This window comes from Rhinoraja longicauda, chromosome 30 (genome assembly GCF_053455715.1).
Source record: "Rhinoraja longicauda isolate Sanriku21f chromosome 30, sRhiLon1.1, whole genome shotgun sequence".
Taxonomy (NCBI): domain Eukaryota; kingdom Metazoa; phylum Chordata; class Chondrichthyes; order Rajiformes; family Arhynchobatidae; genus Rhinoraja; species Rhinoraja longicauda.
Window position 1 is genome coordinate 4376772 of NC_135982.1, and position 23701 is coordinate 4400472.

The 23701-nt window shown below is 41.8% G+C and overlaps 1 protein-coding gene across 1 annotated transcript in view; it reads right to left on the bottom strand.

Moving 5' to 3' along the window:
- Positions 1-9710: 9710 nt before the first annotated feature.
- Positions 9711-23701, bottom strand: part of LOC144607895 (uncharacterized) — a 34199-nt gene continuing 20208 nt past the window's right edge. Inside the window, exons 9-10 of the mRNA XM_078425022.1 lie at positions 13587-13700; positions 9711-11149 (exon numbers count right to left, since the gene is read on the bottom strand). Of these exons, the coding sequence (XP_078281148.1) occupies positions 11132-11149; positions 13587-13700 (132 nt within the window). The 3' untranslated portion in view covers positions 9711-11131. The remainder of the gene's footprint in view (positions 11150-13586; positions 13701-23701) is intronic.

Sequence of the window (23701 nt, forward strand, 5' to 3'; positions counted from 1 at the left end):
ACATAATAAGAGACTGTGAAATCGACAGAAGGATGTAGGGTTGGGTGTTTATGCGTGCTATTTTCATGATATTTATTTTAGTTGTTTATCTTTTTTTAAATATTTTACCTTGTATGTATCGTTAGCTTTTAGAAATGTTTGAATGGTGCACTGACTGGCTGACATTTTACAATTTCGTTGTACATGGCTCATGTTACAATGACAATAAAGGAACTATTCTATTCTAATGTTTCGCCACGTTTCTCAAGGGAAGTGGTAGCTTGTGGGAAGTTTGCAAAATTGGAAGCAATAAACACAAGATTGTGGTGGAGGGACTTTTTCTGCATGATTTCACTGACGATCCTGACTGCAGCAGATTTTTCCTCTTCAAAACAGTTGATAATTTCTTTTATCTTTTCAAAATTGCAGCATAGTAGAGTACAGCAGAGAGCCATGTACCCCACCTGGTCAAAGCTGGCTGAGGAGGTAGTGGAATCTCGGGTGCCATTTCCTTGAACAACTGGAATAAATTCTGGTTCTAATTATTATTTCAATGGAAAGCTTAAACACAAAATATAAACTAAAAAAGAAACAATAAATATAAAAACGGTTACTCTGCTTTTAATTCACACATTTCACACGTGACCAAATGGACACTGCTACTCACGTTGGGCTGCAAAACCCTGGGGCATCAGAAAACCATCTAATCAGGTGATAAATAATAAAATCATAAGCATAATCAGAATTTGGCTTATACAGTTATTTAATTGTAAAATTAATGTAATCTTTCTGGTATAAATTAGCCTAAGGATTTGATGAAATCCCGCTTGAAAAACGTCACAAAAAAAGGCAAGAGAACACAGGTTCATATCTGATATTTTTCTTTGTAAAAACAGATTCATTTATTTTTGCTTCATCATTATTTTGGCTATACACCATGATCTATACTACTTAACATACAGGATATGAAACAATGAGAATATAACATAAAAAACAGGAAAATAACCTGGAAATTTGCAGACCTTTAGTTTCACTACCGAATGCTGTACTTACAGAAACATGAATGAATGAATGAATGAATAAGTATATTGGCCAAGTATGTACACATTCAAGGAATGTGCCTTGGTGCTCCGCTCGCAAGTAACAACACGAACATGCAGTAAACAATTAAGAATAAAGCATACTGATTGAGAGTGATCAGCCATGATCGCATTGAATGGCGGTGCTGGCTCGAAGGGCTGAATGGCCTACTCCTGCACCTATTGTCTATTGTCTATTGTCTATTGTCATAAAATATTAAAACAATAAGAATACAACATTACGGTTTAAACGTGTGAGTGAAATAAACCAGAGCAAAAAGAGACTACAGACTTGGTTATTGAGTAGAGCTTCTACTCGCGGAAAAAAAGGTGTTTTTATGTCTGGCTGTGGCTGCTTTGACAGTCCGGAGTCGCCTTCCAGAGGGAAGTGCTTCAAAGAGTTTGTGGCCAGGGTGAGAGAGGTCAGAGATGATGTTGCTCGCTCGCTTCCTGGCCCTTGCAGTGTACAGTTCGTCAATGGGGGGAAGGTTGCACCCAACAACCTTCTCAGCTGATCGATCGATTTGTTGCAGCCTCTGGATGTCGTGCTTGAGCCAAACCAGACCATGATGGAGAAGATGAGGACGGACTCAACGATGGCAGTATAGAATTGGACCATCATACCATGTACATGGAACTTTTTTTCTAATTTATTATATTATTTACATAACACTAAGTTTACATATTCTGTAGTGCTGCTGCGAGTAAGAATTTCATGGTTCTGTCTGGGACATAAATATGACAATAAAACACTCGACTCCGTCTATTCCCTCCACAGATGCTGCCTGACACGCTGCGATCCTGAAGCACTGTTCTGCTCAAGATTCCAGCATCTGCCGTCTCTTGTGTCCAGAGATTCCCTTGTTCTTTGCTTAATGTGGCTCCGATGAATAGTAATTAACATGAAAAATTGACTGTGTTTCTCAGCACGAATGCTGCCAGGCATTCCGTATTCTGTATTTCCAGAATCTTAATCCAAATCCATGTGGGCTCTGCCCAGTCTGTGCTGTGGTGCACATCAACATATAATCCACACCCATCTGTCACACTGGTGGTTTTATTTTGGGATCATGCCAGAAAGGGAGGGGGTTGGGAGTGTGGGGTGATCGGGTGGGATGTGAGATGGGGAAGGGGTAAAATGGCAAGCAGGGAAATGCACAACGTGGTGAAGGGACAACTTGCATTTCCAACTCCTGTGGGTTTGAAAACATTTAGGCTACTCACAAGAGCCATTAACTGGTGATCATAAAGTCATAAGTGATAGACAATAGGTGCAGGAGTAGCCAATTCCCCATTCAATGTGACCATGGCTGATCATCCACAATCAGTACCCCGTTCCTGCCTTCTCCCCATACACCCTGACTCCGCTATCATTAAGAGCTCTATCTAACTCTCTCTTGAAAGCATTCAGAGAATTGGCCTCCACTGCTTTCTGAAGCAGAGCATTCCACAGATTTACAACTCTCTGAGTGAAAAAGTTTTTCCTTAAATGGCCTACCCCTTATTGTTAAACTGGGGTCCCTGGTTCTGGACTCCCCCAACATTGGGAACATGTTTCCTGTCTCTAGCATGTACAATCCCTTAATAATCTTATATGTTTCAATAAGATCCCCTCTCATCCTTCTAAATTCCAATGTATAGAAGCCCAGTCGCTCCAGTCTTTCAACATATGATAGCCCCACCATTCTGGGAATTAACCTAGTGAACCTAAGCTACACTCCCTCAATGGCAAGAACGTCCTTCCTCAAATTTGGAGACCAAAACTGCACACAATACTCCAGGTGTGGTCTCACTAGGGTCCTGTACAACTCCAGAAGGACCTCTTTGCTCTTATACTCAACTCCTCTTGTAATGAAGGCCAACATTCCATTAGCTTTATTCACTGCCTTCTGTACCTGCATGCTTACTTTCAGTGACTGATGAACTAGGACACCCAGATCTCGTTGTACTTCCCCTTTTCCTAACTTGGCACCATTCAGATAATAATCTGCCTTCCTGTTCTTACCACCAAACTGGATAACTCACATTTACTACATTAAACTATATCTGCTATACATCTGCCCACTCACACAAACGTTCTAAGTCACCCTGCATCCTCATAGGATCCTCCTCACAGTTCACACTGCCACCCAACTTTGCGTCATCTGCAAATTTGCTAATGTTAGTTTTAATAACATATAACAACTACAGCATGGAAACAGGCCTGTCCGGCCCTACCAGTCCACGCTGACCATTCTCCCTGACCTAGTCTCATCTACCTGCACTCAGACCATAACCCTCTAATCCCCTCTTATCCATATACCTATCCAATTTACTCTTAAATAATAAAATCGAGCCAGCCTCCACCACTTCCACCGGAAGCCCATTCCATACAGCCACAACCCTCTGAGTAAAGAAGTTCCCCATCATGTTACCCCTAAACCTTTGTCCCTCAATTCTGAAGCTATGTCCCCTTGTTGGAATCTTCCCCACTCTCAAAGGGAAAAGCCTACCCACGTCAACTCTGTCCGTCCCTCTCAAAATGTTAAAAACCTCTATCAAGTCCCCCCTCAACCTTCTACGCTCCAAATAATAAAGACCCAACCTGTTCAACCTCTCTCTGTAGCCTAAGTGCTGAAACCCAGGCAACATTCTAGTAAATCTCCTCTGTACCCTCTCCATTTTGTCGACATCCTTCCTATAATTTGGCGACCAGAACTGCACACCATACTCCAGATTCGGCCTCACCAATGCCCTGTACAATTTCAACATTACATCCCAACTTCTATACTCGATGCTCTGATTTATAAAGGCAAGCATACCAAACGCCTTCTTCACCACCCTATCCACATGAGATTCCACCTTCAGGGAACAATGCACAGTTATTCCCAGATCCCTCTGTTCCACTGCATTCCTCAATTCCCTACCATTTACCCTGTACGTCCTATTTTGATTTGTCCTACCAAAATGCAGCACCTCACACTTATCAGCATTAAACTCCATCTGCCATCTTTCAGCCCACCCTTCCAAAAGGCCCAAGTCTCTCTGTAGACTTTGAAAATCTACCTCACTATCAACTACTCCACCTATCTTAGTATCATCTGCATATTTACTAATCCAATTTGCCACACCATCATCCAGATCATTAATGTAAATGACAAACAACAGTGGACCCAACACAGATCCTTGGGGAACTCCACTAGACACTGGCCTCCAACCTGACATACAATTGTCAACCGTTACCCTCTGGTATCTCCCATTCAGCCATTGTTGAATCCATCTTGCAACCTCACTATTAATACCCAACGATTTAACCGTCTTAATCAACCTTCCATGTGGAACCTTGTCAAATGCCTTACTGAAGTCCATATAGACAACATCCACAGCCTTGCCCTTATCAATTTCCCTGGTAACCTCTTCAAAAAATTCAAGAAGATTAGTCAAACATGACCTTCCAGGCACAAATCCATGTTGACTGTTTCTAATCAGGCCTTGATTATCCAAATAATTATATATATTGTCCCTAAGTATCTTTTCCATTAATTTTCCCACCACAGACGTCAAACTAATAGGTCTATAATTGCTAGGTTTACTTTTAGAACCTTTTTTAAACAAAGGCACAACATGCGCAATGCGCCAATCTTCCGGCACCATCCCTGTTTCTAATGACGTTTGAAATATTTCCGTCATAGCCCCTGCTATTTCTGCACTAACTTCCCTCAATGTCCTAGGGAATATCCTATCAGGACCTGGAGACTTATCCGCTTTTATATTCTTCAAAAGTGTCCGTACCTCCTCTTCTTTAATCCTCCTAATTTCCATCACTACTCTACTTGTTTCGCTTACCTCACATAATTCAATATCCTTCTCCTCGGTAAATACCGAAGAAAAGAAATTGTTTAATATCTCCCCCATTTCTTCCGGCTCAGCACATAGCTGTCCACTCTGACTCTCTAATGGACCAATTTTATCCCTCACTATCCTTTTGCTATTGACATATCTGTAGAACCCCTTGGGGTTTACTTTTACATTACTTGCCAAAGCAGCCTCATATCTTTTTTTCGCTTTTCTAATTTCCTTTTTAAGATTCCTTTTACATTCTTTATATTCCTCAAGAACCTCATTTACTCCCTGCCGCTTATATTTATTGTATATCTCCCTCTTTTTCCGAACCAAGTGTCCAATTTCCCTGGAAAACCACGGCTCTTTCAAATTATTATTCTTTCCTTTCCACCGAACAGGGACATAAAGACTCTGTACTCTCAAAATTTCACCTTTAAATATCCTCCATTTCTCTATTATATCCTTTTCATAAAACAACAATTTCCATTTCACTCCTTTTAAATCCTTTCTCATCTCCTCAAAATTAGCCTTTCTCCAATCCAAAATCTCAACCCTTGGTCCAGATTTGACCTTCTCCATAATGATATTGAAACTAATGGCATTATGATCACTAGACCCAAAGTGCTCCTCATCACATACCTCCGTCACCTGACCCATCTCATTTCCTAACAGGAGGTCCAACACTGCCCCTTCTCTGGTAGGCACCTCTACGTATTGCTGCAAAAAACTATCCTGCACACATTTTACAAACTCCAAACCATCCAGCCCTTTAACAGAATGTGATTCCCAGTCTATATACGGAAAATTGAAATCACCCACAATCACCACTCTGTGCTTACTACTAATATCTGCTATCTCCTTACATATTTGCTCTTCCAATTCTCGTTCCCTATTTGGCGGTCTATAATACACCCCTATAAGTGTTGCTAAACCTTTCTCATTTCTGAGTTCCACCCAAACAGCCTCCTTAATCGAGCCTTCTAGTCTGTCCTGCCAAAGCACTGCTGTGATATCCTCCCTGACAAGCAATGCAACACCCCCACTTCTTGCCCCTCCGATTCTATCACATCTGAAACAATGAAATCCTGGAATATTTAATTGCCAATCGCAACCCTCCTGCAACCATGTTTCACTGATCGCCACAACATCATACTTCCAGATGTCAATCCAGGCTCTAAGCTCATCCACCTTTCTTACAATGCTCCTAGCATTAAAATATACACATTTAAGGGACCCATCATTTCTTATTCTCAGTTTATTTCTTTTCCCTTCTTTCTCTCCTACATATTGGGTCTGAGTGTTTCCCTTTTCTGCCTCCTGCCTCACACACTGCCTATTAGCTATCTGTGTTTGAGTCCCTCCCCCCAACCGTACTAGTTTAAAGTCTCCGCGGTTATTTTAGCAAATCTCCCCGCCAGGATATTGGTTCCCCTCGGGTTCAGATGCAACCCGTCCTTTTTGTACAGGTCATACTTCCCCCAGAAGAGGTCCCAATGATCCAGAAACTTGAAACCCTGCTCCCTGCACCAGTTCCTCAGCCACGTATTTATCCTCCACCTCACTCCATTCCTATTCTCACTATCGCGTGGCACAGGCAGTAAGCCTGAGATTATTACTTTGGAAGTCCTTTTTTTTAACTCTCTTCCTAGCCCCCTGAATTCTCCTTTCAGGACCTCTTCCCTTATCCTACCTATATTGTTGGTACCTCTATGTACCACGACCTCTGGCTCCTCTCCCTCCCCTTTCAGGATATCCTGGACACGCTCAGACGCATCCCAGACACCGGCACCAGGGAGGCAAACCACCATCCGGGTCTCCCGACTGCGTCCACAGAAACGCCTATCTGACCCCCTCACTATAGAGTCCCCTATTACTACTGCTCTCCTCTTCCTTTCCCTACCCTTCTGAGCAACAGGGCCGGACTCCTTGCCAGAGGCCCGGGCACCGTCGTTGCCCCCAGGTAGGCTGTCCCCCCCAACAGTACTTAAACAGGAGTACTTATTTCCAAGGGGTACAGCCACCGGGGTACTCCCTAGTCCCTGCCTCTGTTCCTTGCCCCCCCTAACAGTGACCCACTTGTCTACCTCCCGTGGTCTAGGAGTGACCACCTCTCTGTAACTCCTATCTATAACCTCCTCACTCTCCCTGATCAGACGGAGGTCATCAATCTGCCGCTCCAGGTTCCTAATACGGTCCCTTAGGAGCCCCATCTCGTCACACCTGGCGCAGATGTGGATGTCTGGAAGACTATCAGACTCCCAGATTCCCCACATCCGACACCCAGAACAAAAAACTGCCCTGGCAGTCATACTCTCCAAACAAAGCCCCGCGCTCGGTTACTAAACCTACCGCCCGGCCGCTACTCCAACCGTTCCAACCGCCCACCCAAAAGAACTGAGTGATCTCCTGGGAGAGGCGAAAAACCGGATAAAAAACCCAGGCCAATTTGGGAAAAAATCCGGGAAATTCCTCTCCGACCCCAAGCTAGGCGATCGAAACTAGTCCGGGAGATCACACAGGTCTTACTCCTTACTATCCCCACACAATCCCCACACACTACTTCCCAAGCAACGCTGCTGCTGCTACTGCTGATTGCTGCTGCTGCTGCTACTGCTGATTGCTGCTGCTGCTACTGCTGATTGCTGCTGCTGCTACTGCTGATTGCTCAATCCCTTCATCTAAGTCATTAATGTATATTGTAAATAGCTGCGGTCCCAGCACCAAGCCTTGCGGTACCCCACTAGTCACTGCCTGCCATTCTGAAAGAATCGTTTATCCCTACTCTGATTCCTGTCTGCCAACCAATTTTCTATCCATGTCAGCACCCTACCCCCAATACCATGTGCTCTAATTTTGCACAATTATCTCCTATGTGAGACCTTATCAAAGACTTTTTGAAAGTCCAGGTACACTACATCCACTGGCTTTCCCTTGTCCATTTTCCTAATTACATCCTCAAAAAATTCCATAAGATTAGTCAAGCGTGATTTCCCCTTCGTAAATCCATGCTGACTCGGAACGATCCTGTTACTGCTATCCAAATGTTCCGCAATTTCTTCTTTTATAATTGACTCCAGCATCTTCCCCACCACTGATGTCAGACTAACTGGTCTATAATTTCCTGTTTTGGCTCTCCCTTCTTTCTTAAAAAGTGGGATAACATTAGCTACCCTCCAATCCACAGGAACTGATCCTGAATCTGTAGAACATTGGAAAATGATCACCAATGCGTCCACAATTTCTAGAGCCACTTCCTTAAGTACCCTGGGATGCAGACCATCAGGCCCTGGGGGTTTATCAGCTTTCAGTCCTATCAGAATACCCAACACCATTTCCTGCCTAATGTGAATTTCCTTCAGTTCCTCCGTCACCCTGGTATCTCTGGCCACTAGAACATCTGGGAGATTGTTTGTGTCTTCCTTCGTGAAGACAGATCCAAAGTACCTGTTCAACTCGTCTGCCATTTCCTTGTTACCCATAATAAATTCAAAATGAGGTAGATAGTAGCGAGTGTCCAAGTGAGGGGATGGTTCAGTTGCCTGATAACAGCTGGGATGAAACTCTCCCTGGATCTGGAGGTATGCGTTTTCACACTTCTGTACCTCTTGCCTGATGGGAGGGGAGAAGAGGGAGTAACCTGGGTAAGATTCATTCTTGATTATGCTGCTGGCCAGCCTCGGCAAGTCCAGCAGCATAATCAAGGACGAGTCGCACCCGGGCCACTCCCTCGTCTCCCCTCCCCCATCGGGCAAAGGGTATAGAAGTGTGAAAATGAATGCCTCCAGATTCAGGGACAGTTTCTTCCCAACTGTTATCAGGCAGCTGAACCATCCTACCAACAACTAGAGAGCAGTCCTGAGCTACTATCCTCCTCATTGGAGACCCTTGGACTATCTTTGATCAGACTTTACTGGCTTTGTGTGTGTTTTTGCTCTTATTGTTGGACTGTGGGTAACGGAATTTCGTCCAATAGACTTGTTTTTTTGGATGACAATAAAGGTTATTCTGATTCTGATTCTCCTGATATGTCCAGGAAGCGCTTTTTCTCCCAAGAGTGTTTGGATGTGGAAGTCAGGGATATATGTCTCAATCTCTTTCTGCCTTCTCCCCATAGGGCGGCACGGTAGCGCAGCGGTAGAGTTGCTGCTTTACAGCGAATGCAGCGCCGGAGACTCAGGTTCGATCCTGACTACGGGTGCTGCACTGTAAGGAGTTTGTACATTCTCCCCGTGACCTGCGTGGGTTTACTCTGAGATCTTCGGTTTCCTCCCACACTCCAAAGACGTACAGGTATGTAGGTTAATTGGCTGGGTAAATGTAAAAATTGTCCCTAGTGGGTGTAGGATAGTGTTAATGTACGGGGATCACTGGGCGGCACGGACTTGGAGGGCCGAAAAGGCCTGTTTCCGGCTGTATATATATGATATGATATGATAACCCGACACCTATACAAATCAAGAATCTATCTATCTCTGCCGTACAAATATCCATTGACTTGGCCTCCACAGCCTTCTGCGGCAAAGAATTCCACAGGTTCACCACCCTCTGACTAAAGGAATTCCTCACTTTCTAAAGGAACGTCCCTTAATTCGGAGGCTATGACCTCTAGTCCTAGACTCTCCCACTTGTGGAAACATTTTCTCCACATCCACTCTATCTAAGCCTTTCACTATTCGGTAAGTTTCAATGAGGTTCCCCCTCATCTACACTCGTGTACGTCAAACACTGATCATATGGTAACCCAATCATTCCTGGGATCATTCTTGTAAACCTCCTCTGGACCCTCTCCCGAGCCAGCACATCCTTTCTCAGATATGGGGCCCTAAATTGGTCACAATACTCAAAATGCAGCCTGACCAGCACCTTAGAGACTCAGCATTACTTCCCTGTTATTGTAATCCAGCCCTCTTGAAATAAATGCTAGCGTTGTGTTTGCCTTCCTTAATACCAATTTGCCGATAATTAAGTCACGTCCAATATCCAACAGCTGTACTGCTGCAAACAATGGCCATTAGGCCAGCAGTGCCCTCGATGGCCATTGTGAGCCGCAGTACATCTATTGGAAATTGATATCCAACATCTGTTGGATATTGAGCAGTGCCCTTGAAGGCCATTTGTTGATTAACTTATATCATCGCTTACACTACCATCCCTGCTACTGGAAACCAAGGGTTTCTCATTTTTTATTAGTCTGCTGACCATCTAACAACAAATTATAAATGGAAACACGTGTGGGCAAAAAAATTAAAAATAATCCAGTGAAGTAAAAGATAATGAATTAATGGAGGGTCAGCAAGGCAGGAGAGCACAAACTAAATGCTGAGGTACTGATCAGTGCAGTGCTAGAGCATATATGCCATGTCCATACGTCATAAGCCCATGTCCACAGACCTGTGTATTAAGGAGCAGAGGCAGAGAAGATGGTTAAGGCTCCCAGGATACTTATCCTCACTGGGTTAACATTTATTTTATGGAATAGTGAGAAAAATATGTACAATATTAGTACATTTAGACATTAAGTCATCGATTGTTACATCTCACTTTTGGAATGGACAATATCATTGTGTACTGAATGGGCTACATCCTTTGAAAAGCAAGATGGTCCTGATGGCAAAGTAGAGGAGATGAAGTGGAGAGTCTACTGGACTCTCGTTGCCTCCCGTCGCACTTGCAGGTGGATCTCAGCCACTAGCACTTCCTCGCCTTCCTGGAAAGTGATGATCCATCAGCAGTCAAGGACATCACATTAAACATTTCCCCTTCACCTCTTGGGGCTGCAGTTCTGACTCAGAGTGAACATTTCAGGAACAACACTCACCCCTCCCCATCAGAACCAAAGTGAGACTATATTATTTAGCAACTAGTTCCACCAATTGGTTTTTCCGGTCACTATCAGCGAGCATAAAAACAAAACCTGTGCAGGAGTAGGCTCCCTCACCCCGTTATTAATTCATCAGTCTCATTCTCTGAAGGTCCCACGCTTAGCCATACGTTTTCTTTTCATTTATCCATATAAACTCTTACTGATATTGTCAGCAAGTTTTCTCTCAAAATCAAATTTCTCTTTTCATTTCAAGTGTTTTAGTCTTCAGATGCTGGTCATTTGATGGCTGCTGATTTGAGGATGTTGTACGGAGGAGCAGAGTCTTGTGTAAATACAGCGTGGAATGTGTAAATAAGGTGAAGCCTGAACTGTTCAGAGGATGAGAATATTTCAGCTTCTTGAGGCTGGACTGGAATGGTCGTCTGTTTCAGGAGTTCTTGGTCATCTGTAAATGGATGTCATATGTCAGAAACTTTCTGAACAGTTATGTCAGGCTATGCATTCATACGTTCAGCTATAAACACTGCATTGAACAGAGATCAAGAAAATAAACATGATACAAATCTGAAATCAAAAACCGAAAATGTGAGAAACACTCGGTGGGTAACAGCATCCACAGAAAGTGATAAAGAGTTCATGTTTCAGCATGAAGATTATTTGTCAGAATGGTTCTGACAAAAGATCTTGAACATGAAACATCAACTCTGTTTATCTGTCCACAGAGTTGTCCAGCTTTGTCTATTTCATTGATGCATTGAAGGACAGCCAAATTTACCACTGTGCACTGGGACTTGACGCTGCTCTGTTTTTGACAATCCCTCCTTCATCATCCCACGATTATGCTGCACATTGAGTCACAGACACATGACAATATATCGCAGTGAGAAGGAAGAGATAAACAGATTATGGGGAACCAATGCAGTTATGGAGGATACTAAGTCGAAGAGAAAATGTATAAGGATACCAAAGTTAATGATAGACCTGAAAAATGGGAGATATTTAGAATCCAGCAAAGGAGGACAATAAAGATAAAAACAGAAAATAAACCTCGAGAGCAAACCAGGGAGGACTATTATAACAAGAGTTGTTCCAAGCAGATAAAAGGAAGACAGTGGTTCATGTAAACTTTAGGTACTTAAAAAATAAAGCTGGGTAAATAGTTTTAGGAAACAAGGAAATGGCAAGGGTTAAACAGATATTTTGCATTGGCTTCCCAGTGTGTCACATGCTGTGAAATAGCAAGTACAATGAAAATCCAATTAGTCCAATTCATACTGCATCATGCTTAGGCCATTCTTAGTCACGTGTGTAACCAAACGTATGAAAAATTGTGGAATACATCTCTTCTAATTCTGAAAGCATTACAGGTTTGTTGTTTTGTACTGTATATATGACGTATATGACGTATATGTCAAAGTTTAACAAGTGACATTTTTATGTTATGCTGACGTTTGTTTAGGGTCAGAGGTCAAATATGACCTCACACAAAGCATTTTTTACATAACCTAGTTTTATCTTACAAACTCTGAATTTTTAAAAAAGACAGGCATTATAGTTCTGTGGGTAGAAAAATAGCAATGAATAAAATTAATCTCTTACAAGAATTTTTCAATGTATTACTTTATGTGATGATGTCTGGTCACGTGTGTGACATTTTTGTTCACTTTCTAAAGAATGGTCCACTTGGGGAGGAACTAATATCATCATCAGTAAAAATGTAGTCCTGGGTAAACAGATGGGCCTAAAAACAGAGAAGTCCTCTGATATCTTGTGACTGGGATCCTGAAAGAAGCGGCCATTGCTGGAGTGGATGCATCGTTTACCATCTTCCACAAATCCTTACATTCCGGAGAGGAACCAGAGCATTGGAAAACTCCTAATGCAAAGCCAGAGGGAGGGAGAAAGCAGGTCACTAGAGGTGGATAAACATAACATCTGTTGTTGGAAAAAATGGTAGAACCAATTAATTAAGGAAGTACTACCAGCTGAGAAATAATTTAATCAAACAAAGTCAGTACTGTTCTATGAAGGTAAAATTATGCAAGTATTGAGTTTTTTGAGTATTGCTGACACATTTAGGAAAGATGAGATCGCACCAGAGAGAATAGAGAGATGTACGAGGATGTTGACAGGAATGGAAAATTGTATCTATGAAGAAAGATTAGATGAACTAGATTGCTTTCTTTGGACCAGTGGAGTCTGAGGGAAGATCCAATTGTGGTGTCCAAAATGAATATAAGAGACCAATATAGAATGAATACACAGGACCTATTTTGTTCAACAGAGTAGTCAGTCACCAAATCAGACATAATCTAATAATTAACAGGTGACCCCAGATTTGGAAGATTGATGTACTGAAATCAGACTTTTCCCAAATTTACCTGTAATTTTTTTTTTTAAATTCAAGTTAGTAAAGTTGTTACAGAAATGCACACATCTTCAGGAGTTGTATAAAGGTAGCAGCTACGTAATTCAAAAGACAACCAGTCTTCAAACAGAAAACAAACAGTTTCTGCATTGTCCTCCAGCAGCAATCAAACAGGCACCAGTGGGTTGGATGTTGTTGGCAGCAAACACGTCAATGCAAAGCCAATTACACACTGGGCTGTGATAAAAGGAAGTCATTCCAACCTCATCAATAATACTGTGTTACTAACCTTTTCTAGAACAGAATCTGACAAAAAGGAAAGGTTTGAAGCAGAACTTTCTCACCATTGCCTTCCTCAATAAAATCTACCAGGCTCCATGTGAACAATGGGAGATTTGGTTGAGGCTCAGACTGTTGGTGCTCCTGCATCCCAACATGATCCAGCAATAGGAAATACAGAAAAATATCCAACCTGCTGTGTGAAGTGTTTGAAATGTTGCCTGAATATACTCACTTCAACCACTTTGCACTCAGGCTGCTCCTTGCTTCTGAGAGGCATTGATGTTGATTCAGAGTCATTCACGTTGATGTGATTCCCAGCTGGAGATGGGTTGTCTCCCCAACCAATCTGCAGAGATAAACACATTATTAAACTTGCAAGTTTGGAAAATTACATTTTAAAAGTGGTGATTTAGTTGTCATTGTTTGACAATGAAAGCAACAGAATATTTATCCCACAATGTTTGGCACTAACTCTCATTCTTAGGTTAAATTGTCAGGACATCTTTCATGGCACGCTCCATCTTCATGTTGAATGTTAAATGTTGTCCAGAGGTCATAAGACTATCTATAGTCCTCCTCACCAGCCACCTTCACTGTGCAGTACTGGCTCCCCAACAAACTCCCTACCTCCCACATTTCACCTGATCACTTGAACCAACCTCCCGCCCCCCCCCCCCCCCCACAACATCACAGACATTACATCATCTCAAGTAGTTTGTCACTTCCTTTCCTCATGTTCACCTCACCTCTGATTTCCAATCTTAGGCTGCTCTTCATTGCCTGAATACCTTTCCTTTTGTGACCTTACCCTGAGATGTCACGTACACCAATGTTGATGACACCTCTGCCTTCAAGCACACCAGATCAATTAACAATGGCAGGATGTGGATCCATGGGCATCCCTAAGATGCTTATCCTTGGTGCATTGCTTGCAACCTGGAGTATTGCATCCAGTGTTCATATTGTGGCCTCCTCCACATTGGAAAGAACAAATGAAGATTTGGTTACAGCTCTGTCTACAGGGGGCAATTCTGAACTTCCTATTATCTTCTAGTCTTATCTTATCTTCCAAGTTCCTAACTTCCCAAATGCTTTTTTTACATCATAATTCTATCTGCTTCTATAGTTTCTCCTGTACTCAGGAAAGTTGCCACATACACACATCAAGGTTGGATCTATTTTGCAGTCTCTCGGTTTTGTTTTTATTAAAATCCAGTTCCATGGGTTCAGTGGTAGCTGATAAAGCTGATGTGGGATGAGATTGTAATTTATATAGTAAATGCTTTAATCATTTGCAAGATGCAGGACAGAACGCCACAGGAGATCCTTCTTCCCTGTGTCTATCAAACTTTACAACTCCTCCTCCTTCTGTCATGGGGTGGGCTGAGACTGACTCCCCTCCCCCCCCCCCAAATCTTTGCCCATCCCCCAAGCCTTTCCATTCCACATTTTAAGTTCAGGTTTCATGTATTTTGTGTTTTTATGACTGTTGGCAGATCAAATTCCCTCCTGGGAAAAATAAAGTTCTATCGTATCGTATCATTTAGCACCTCACGGCCTAAAAACAGAGAAGTCCTCTGATATCTTGTGTCTGGGATCCTGAAAGAAGCGGCCATTGCTGGAGTGGATGCATCGTTTACCATCTTCCACAAATCCTTACATTCCGGAGAGGAACCAGAGCATTGGAAAACTCCCAATGCAAAGCCAGAGGGAGGGAGAAAGCAGGTCACTAGAGGTGGATAAACATAACATCTGTTGTTGGAAAAAATGGTAGAACCAATTAATTAAGGAAGTACTACCAACTGAGAAATAATTTAATCAAACAAAGTCAGTACTGTTCTATGAAGGTAAAATTATGCAAGTATTGAGTTTTTTGAGTATTGCTGACACATTTAGGAAAGATGAGATCGCACCAGAGAGAATAGAGAGATGTACGAGGATGTTGACAGGAATGGAAAATTGTATCTATGAAGAAAGATTAGATGAACTAGATTGCTTTCTTTGGACCAGTGGAGTCTGAGGGAAGATCCAATTGTGGTGTCCAAAATGAATATAAGAGACCAATATAGAGTGAATACACAGGACCTATTTTGTTCAACAGAGTAGTCAGTCACCAAATCAGACATAATCTAATAATTAACAGGTGACCCCAGATTTGAAAGATTGATGTACTGAAATCAGACTTTACCCAAATTTACCTGTATTTTTTTTTTTTTTAATTCAAGTTAGTAAAGTTGTTACAGAAATGCACACATCTTCAGGAGTTGTATAAAGGTAGCAGCTACCTAATTCAAAAGACAACCAGTCTTCAAACAGAAAACAAACAGTTTCTGCATTGTCCTCCAGCAGCAATCAAACAGACACCAGTGGGTTGGATGTTGTTGGCAGCAAACACCAATGCAAAGCCAATTACACACTGGGCTGTGATAAAAGGAAGTCATTCCAACCTCATCAATAATACTGTGTTACTAACCTTTTCTAGAACAGAATCTGACAAAAAGGAAAGGTTTGAAGCAGAACGTTCTCACCATTGCCTTCCTCAATAAAATCTACCAGGCTCCATGTGAACAATGGGAGATTTGGTTGAGGCTCAGACTGTTGGTGCTCCTGCATCCCAACATGATCCAGCAATAGGAAATACAGAAAAATATCCAACCTGCTGTGTGAAGTGTTTGAAATGTTGCCTGAATATACTCACTTCAACCACTTTGCACTCAGGCTGCTCGTTGCTTCTGAGAGGCATTGATATTGATTCAGAGTCATTCACGTTGATGTGATTCCCAGCTGGAGATGGTTTGCCACCCCTACCAATCTGCAGAGATAAACACATTATTAAACTTGCAAGTTTGGAAAATTACATTTTAAAAGTGGTGATTTAGTTGTCATTGTTTGACAATGAAAGCAACAGAATATTTATCCCACAATGTTTGGCACTAACTCTCATTCTTAGGTTAAATTGTCAGGACATCTTTCATGGCACGCTCCATCTTCATGTTGAATGTTAAATGTTGTCCAGAGGTCATAAGACTATCTATAGTCCTCCTCACCAGCCACCCTCACTGTGCAGTACGGGCTCCCCAACAAACTCCCTACCTCCCACATTTCACCTGATCACTTGAACCAACCTCCCGCCCCCCCACAACATCACAGACATTACATCATCTCAAGTAGTTTGTCACTTCCTTTCCTCATGTTCACCTCACCTCTGATTTCCAATCTTAGGCTGCTCTTCATTGCCTGAATACCTTTCCTTTTGTGACCTTACCCTGAGATGTCACGTACACCAATGTTGATGACACCTCTGCCTTCAAGCACACCAGATCATTTAACAATGGCAGGATGTGGATCCATGGGCATCCCTAAGATGCTTATCCTTGGTGCATTGCTTGCAACCTGGAGTATTGCATCCAGTGTTCATATTGTGGCCTCCTCCACATTGGAAAGAACAAATGAAGATTTGGTTACAGCTCTGTCTACAGGGGGCAATTCTGAACTTCCTATTATCTTCTAGTCTTATCTTATCTTCCAAGTTCCTAACTTCCCAAATGCTTTTTTTACATCATAATTCTATCTGCTTCTATAGTTTCTCCTGTACTCAGGAAAGTTGCCACATACACACATCAAGGTTGGATCTATTTTGCAGTCTCTCGGTTTTGTTTTTATTAAAATCCAGTTCCATGGGTTCAGTGGTAGCTGATAAAGCTGATGTGGGATGAGATTGTAATTTATATAGTAAATGCTTTAATCATTTGCAAGATGCAGGACAGAACGCCACAGGAGATCCTTCTTCCCTGTGTCTATCAAACTTTACAACTCCTCCTCCTTCTGTCATGGGGTGGGCTGAGACTGACTCCCCTCCCCCCCCCCAAATCTTTGCCCATCCCCCAAGCCTTTCCATTCCACATTTTAAGTTCAGGTTTCATGTATTTTGTGTTTTTATGACTGTTGGCAGATCAAATTCCCTCCTGGGAAAAATAAAGTTCTATCGTATCGTATCATTTAGCACCTCACGGCCTAAAAACAGAGAAGTCCTCTGATATCTTGTGTCTGGGATCCTGAAAGAAGCGGCCATTGCTGGAGTGGATGCATCGTTTACCATCTTCCACAAATCCTTACATTCCGGAGAGGAACCAGAGCATTGGAAAACTCCCAATGCAAAGCCAGAGGGAGGGAGAAAGCAGGTCACTAGAGGTGGATAAACATAACATCTGTTGTTGGAAAAAATGGTAGAACCAATTAATTAAGGAAGTACTACCAACTGAGAAATAATTGAATCAAACAAAGTCAGTACTGTTCTATGAAGGTAAAATTATGCAAGTATTGAGTTTTTTGAGTATTGCTGACACATTTAGGAAAGATGAGATCGCACCAGAGAGAATAGAGAGATGTACGAGGATGTTGACAGGAATGGAAAATTGTATCTATGAAGAAAGATTAGATGAACTAGATTGCTTTCTTTGGACCAGTGGAGTCTGAGGGAAGATCCAATTGTGGTGTCCAAAATGAATATAAGAGACCAATATAGAGTGAATACACAGGACCTATTTTGTTCAACAGAGTAGTCAGTCACCAAATCAGACATAATCTAATAATTAACAGGTGACCCCAGATTTGAAAGATTGATGTACTGAAATCAGACTTTACCCAAATTTACCTGTATTTTTTTTTTTTTTAATTCAAGTTAGTAAAGTTGTTACAGAAATGCACACATCTTCAGGAGTTGTATAAAGGTAGCAGCTACCTAATTCAAAAGACAACCAGTCTTCAAACAGAAAACAAACAGTTTCTGCATTGTCCTCCAGCAGCAATCAAACAGACACCAGTGGGTTGGATGTTGTTGGCAGCAAACACCAATGCAAAGCCAATTACACACTGGGCTGTGATAAAAGGAAGTCAATCCAACCTCATCAATAATACTGTGTTACTAACCTTTTCTAGAACAGAATCTGACAAAAAGGAAAGGTTTGAAGCAGAACGTTCTCACCATTGCCTTCCTCAATAAAATCTACCAGGCTCCATGTGAACAATGGGAGATTTGGTTGAGGCTCAGACTGTTGGTGCTCCTGCATCCCAACATGATCCAGCAATAGGAAATACAGAAAAATATCCAACCTGCTGTGTGAAGTGTTTGAAATGTTGCCTGAATATACTCACTTCAACCACTTTGCACTCAGGCTGCTCGTTGCTTCTGAGAGGCATTGATGTTGATTCAGAGACATTCACGTTGATGTTAGTCCCAGCTGGAGATGGGTTGCCACCCCTACCAATCTGCAGAGATAAACACATTATTAAACTTGCAAGTTTGGAAAATTACATTTTAAAAGTGGTGATTTAGTTGTCATTGTTTGACAATGAAAGCAACAGAATATTTATCCCACAATGTTTGGCACTAACTCTCATTCTTAGGTTAAATTGTCAGGACATCTTTCATGGCACGCTCCATCTTCATGTTGAATGTTAAATGTTGTCCAGAGGTCATAAGACTATCTATAGTCCTCCTCACCAGCCACCCTCACTGTGCAGTACGGGCTCCCCAACAAACTCCCTACCTCCCACATTTCACCTGATCACTTGAACCAACCTCCCGCCCCCCCCCCCCCACAACATCACAGACATTACATCATCTCAAGTAGTTTGTCACTTCCTTTCCTCATGTTCACCTCACCTCTGATTTCCAATCTTAGGCTGCTCTTCATTGCCTGAATACCTTTCCTTTTGTGACCTTACCCTGAGATGTCACGTACACCAATGTTGATGACACCTCTGCCTTCAAGCACACCAGATCATTTAACAATGGCAGGATGTGGATCCATGGGCATCCCTAAGATGCTTATCCTTGGTGCATTGCTTGCAACCTGGAGTATTGCATCCAGTGTTCATATTGTGGCCTCCTCCACATTGGAAAGAACAAATGAAGATTTGGTTACAGCTCTGTCTACAGGGGGCAATTCTGAACTTCCTATTATCTTCTAGTCTTATCTTATCTTCCAAGTTCCTAACTTCCCAAATGCTTTTTTTACATCATAATTCTATCTGCTTCTATAGTTTCTCCTGTACTCAGGAAAGTTGCCACATACACACATCAAGGTTGGATCTATTTTGCAGTCTCTCGGTTTTGTTTTTATTAAAATCCAGTTCCATGGGTTCAGTGGTAGCTGATAAAGCTGATGTGGGATGAGATTGTAATTTATATAGTAAATGCTTTAATCATTTGCAAGATGCAGGACAGAACGCCACAGGAGATCCTTCTTCCCTGTGTCTATCAAACTTTACAACTCCTCCTCCTTCTGTCATGGGGTGGGCTGAGACTGACTCCCCTCCCCCCCCCCAAATCTTTGCCCATCCCCCAAGCCTTTCCATTCCACATTTTAAGTTCAGGTTTCATGTATTTTGTGTTTTTATGACTGTTGGCAGATCAAATTCCCTCCTGGGAAAAATAAAGTTCTATCGTATCGTATCATTTAGCACCTCACGGCCTAAAAACAGAGAAGTCCTCTGATATCTTGTGTCTGGGATCCTGAAAGAAGCGGCCATTGCTGGAGTGGATGCATCGTTTACCATCTTCCACAAATCCTTACATTCCGGAGAGGAACCAGAGCATTGGAAAACTCCCAATGCAAAGCCAGAGGGAGGGAGAAAGCAGGTCACTAGAGGTGGATAAACATAACATCTGTTGTTGGAAAAAATGGTAGAACCAATTAATTAAGGAAGTACTACCAACTGAGAAATAATTGAATCAAACAAAGTCAGTACTGTTCTATGAAGGTAAAATTATGCAAGTATTGAGTTTTTTGAGTATTGCTGACACATTTAGGAAAGATGAGATCGCACCAGAGAGAATAGAGAGATGTACGAGGATGTTGACAGGAATGGAAAATTGTATCTATGAAGAAAGATTAGATGAACTAGATTGCTTTCTTTGGACCAGTGGAGTCTGAGGGAAGATCCAATTGTGGTGTCCAAAATGAATATAAGAGACCAATATAGAGTGAATACACAGGACCTATTTTGTTCAACAGAGTAGTCAGTCACCAAATCAGACATAATCTAATAATTAACAGGTGACCCCAGATTTGAAAGATTGATGTACTGAAATCAGACTTTACCCAAATTTACCTGTATTTTTTTTTTTTTTAATTCAAGTTAGTAAAGTTGTTACAGAAATGCACACATCTTCAGGAGTTGTATAAAGGTAGCAGCTACCTAATTCAAAAGACAACCAGTCTTCAAACAGAAAACAAACAGTTTCTGCATTGTCCTCCAGCAGCAATCAAACAGACACCAGTGGGTTGGATGTTGTTGGCAGCAAACACCAATGCAAAGCCAATTACACACTGGGCTGTGATAAAAGGAAGTCATTCCAACCTCATCAATAATACTGTGTTACTAACCTTTTCTAGAACAGAATCTGACAAAAAGGAAAGGTTTGAAGCAGAACGTTCTCACCATTGCCTTCCTCAATAAAATCTACCAGGCTCCATGTGAACAATGGGAGATTTGGTTGAGGCTCAGACTGTTGGTGCTCCTGCATCCCAACATGATCCAGCAATAGGAAATACAGAAAAATATCCAACCTGCTGTGTGAAGTGTTTGAAATGTTGCCTGAATATACTCACTTCAACCACTTTGCACTCAGGCTGCTCGTTGCTTCTGAGAGGCATTGATGTTGATTCAGAGACATTCACGTTGATGTTAGTCCCAGCTGGAGATGGGTTGCCACCCCTACCAATCTGCAGAGATAAACACATTATTAAACTTGCAAGTTTGGAAAATTACATTTTAAAAGTGGTGATTTAGTTGTCATTGTTTGACAATGAAAGCAACAGAATATTTATCCCACAATGTTTGGCACTAACTCTCATTCTTAGGTTAAATTGTCAGGACATCTTTCATGGCACGCTCCATCTTCATGTTGAATGTTAAATGTTGTCCAGAGGTCATAAGACTATCTATAGTCCTCCTCACCAGCCACCCTCACTGTGCAGTACGGGCTCCCCAACAAACTCCCTACCTCCCACATTTCACCTGATCACTTGAACCAACCACCCGCCCCCCCACAACATCACAGACATTACATCATCTCAAGTAGTTTGTCACTTCCTTTCCTCATGCTCACCTCACCTCTGATTTCCAATCTTAGGCTGCTCTTCATTGCCTGAATACCTTTCCTTTTGTGACCTTACCCTGAGATGTCACGTACACCAATGTTGATGACACCTCTGCCTTCAAGCACACCAGATCATTTAACAATGGCAGGATGTGGATCCATGGGCATCCCTAAGATGCTTATCCTTGGTGCATTGCTTGCAACCTGGAGTATTGCATCCAGTGTTCATATTGTGGCCTCCTCCACATTGGAAAGAACAAATGAAGATTTGGTTACAGCTCTGTCTACAGGGGGCAATTCTGAACTTCCTATTATCTTCTAGTCTTATCTTATCTTCCAAGTTCCTAACTTCCCAAATGCTTTTTTTACATCATAATTCTATCTGCTTCTATAGTTTCTCCTGTACTCAGGAAAGTTGCCACATACACACATCAAGGTTGGATCTATTTTGCAGTCTCTCGGTTTTGTTTTTATTAAAATCCAGTTCCATGGGTTCAGTGGTAGCTGATAAAGCTGATGTGGGATGAGATTGTAATTTATATAGTAAATGCTTTAATCATTTGCAAGATGCAGGACAGAACGCCACAGGAGATCCTTCTTCCCTGTGTCTATCAAACTTTACAACTCCTCCTCCTTCTGTCATGGGGTGGGCTGAGACTGACTTCCCTCCCCCCCCCCAAATCTTTGCCCATCCCCCAAGCCTTTCCATTCCACATTTTAAGTTCAGGTTTCATGTATTTTGTGTTTTTATGACTGTTGGCAGATCAAATTCCCTCCTGGGAAAAATAAAGTTCTATCGTATCGTATCATTTAGCACCTCACGGCCTAAAAACAGAGAAGTCCTCTGATATCTTGTGTCTGGGATCCTGAAAGAAGCGGCCATTGCTGGAGTGGATGCATCGTTTACCATCTTCCACAAATCCTTACATTCCGGAGAGGAACCAGAGCATTGGAAAACTCCCAATGCAAAGCCAGAGGGAGGGAGAAAGCAGGTCACTAGAGGTGGATAAACATAACATCTGTTGTTGGAAAAAATGGTAGAACCAATTAATTAAGGAAGTACTACCAACTGAGAAATAATTGAATCAAACAAAGTCAGTACTGTTCTATGAAGGTAAAATTATGCAAGTATTGAGTTTTTTGAGTATTGCTGACACATTTAGGAAAGATGAGATCGCACCAGAGAGAATAGAGAGATGTACGAGGATGTTGACAGGAATGGAAAATTGTATCTATGAAGAAAGATTAGATGAACTAGATTGCTTTCTTTGGACCAGTGGAGTCTGAGGGAAGATCCAATTGTGGTGTCCAAAATGAATATAAGAGACCAATATAGAGTGAATACACAGGACCTATTTTGTTCAACAGAGTAGTCAGTCACCAAATCAGACATAATCTAATAATTAACAGGTGACCCCAGATTTGAAAGATTGATGTACTGAAATCAGACTTTACCCAAATTTACCTGTATTTTTTTTTTTTTTAATTCAAGTTAGTAAAGTTGTTACAGAAATGCACACATCTTCAGGAGTTGTATAAAGGTAGCAGCTACCTAATTCAAAAGACAACCAGTCTTCAAACAGAAAACAAACAGTTTCTGCATTGTCCTCCAGCAGCAATCAAACAGACACCAGTGGGTTGGATGTTGTTGGCAGCAAACACCAATGCAAAGCCAATTACACACTGGGCTGTGATAAAAGGAAGTCATTCCAACCTCATCAATAATACTGTGTTACTAACCTTTTCTAGAACAGAATCTGACAAAAAGGAAAGGTTTGAAGCAGAACTTCTTCACCATTGCCTTCCTCAATAAAATCTACCAGGCTCCATGTGAACAATGGGAGATTTGGTTGAGTCTCAGACTGTTGGTGCTCCTGCATCCCAACATGATCCAGCAATAGGAAATACAGAAAAATATCCAACCTGCTGTGTGAAGTGTTTGAAATGTTGCCTGAATATACTCACTTCAACCACTTTGCACTCAGGCTGCTCGTTGTTTCTGAGAAGCATTGATGTTGATTCAGAGTCATTCACGTTGATGTGATTCCCAGCTGGAGATGGTTTGTCTCCCCTACTAATCTGCAGAGATAAACACATTATTAAACTTGCAAGTTTGGAAAATTACATTTTAAAAGTGGTGATTTAGTTGTCATTGTTTGACAATGAAAGCAACAGAATATTTATCCCACAATGTTTGGCACTAACTCTCATTCTTAGGTTAAATTGTCAGGACATCTTTC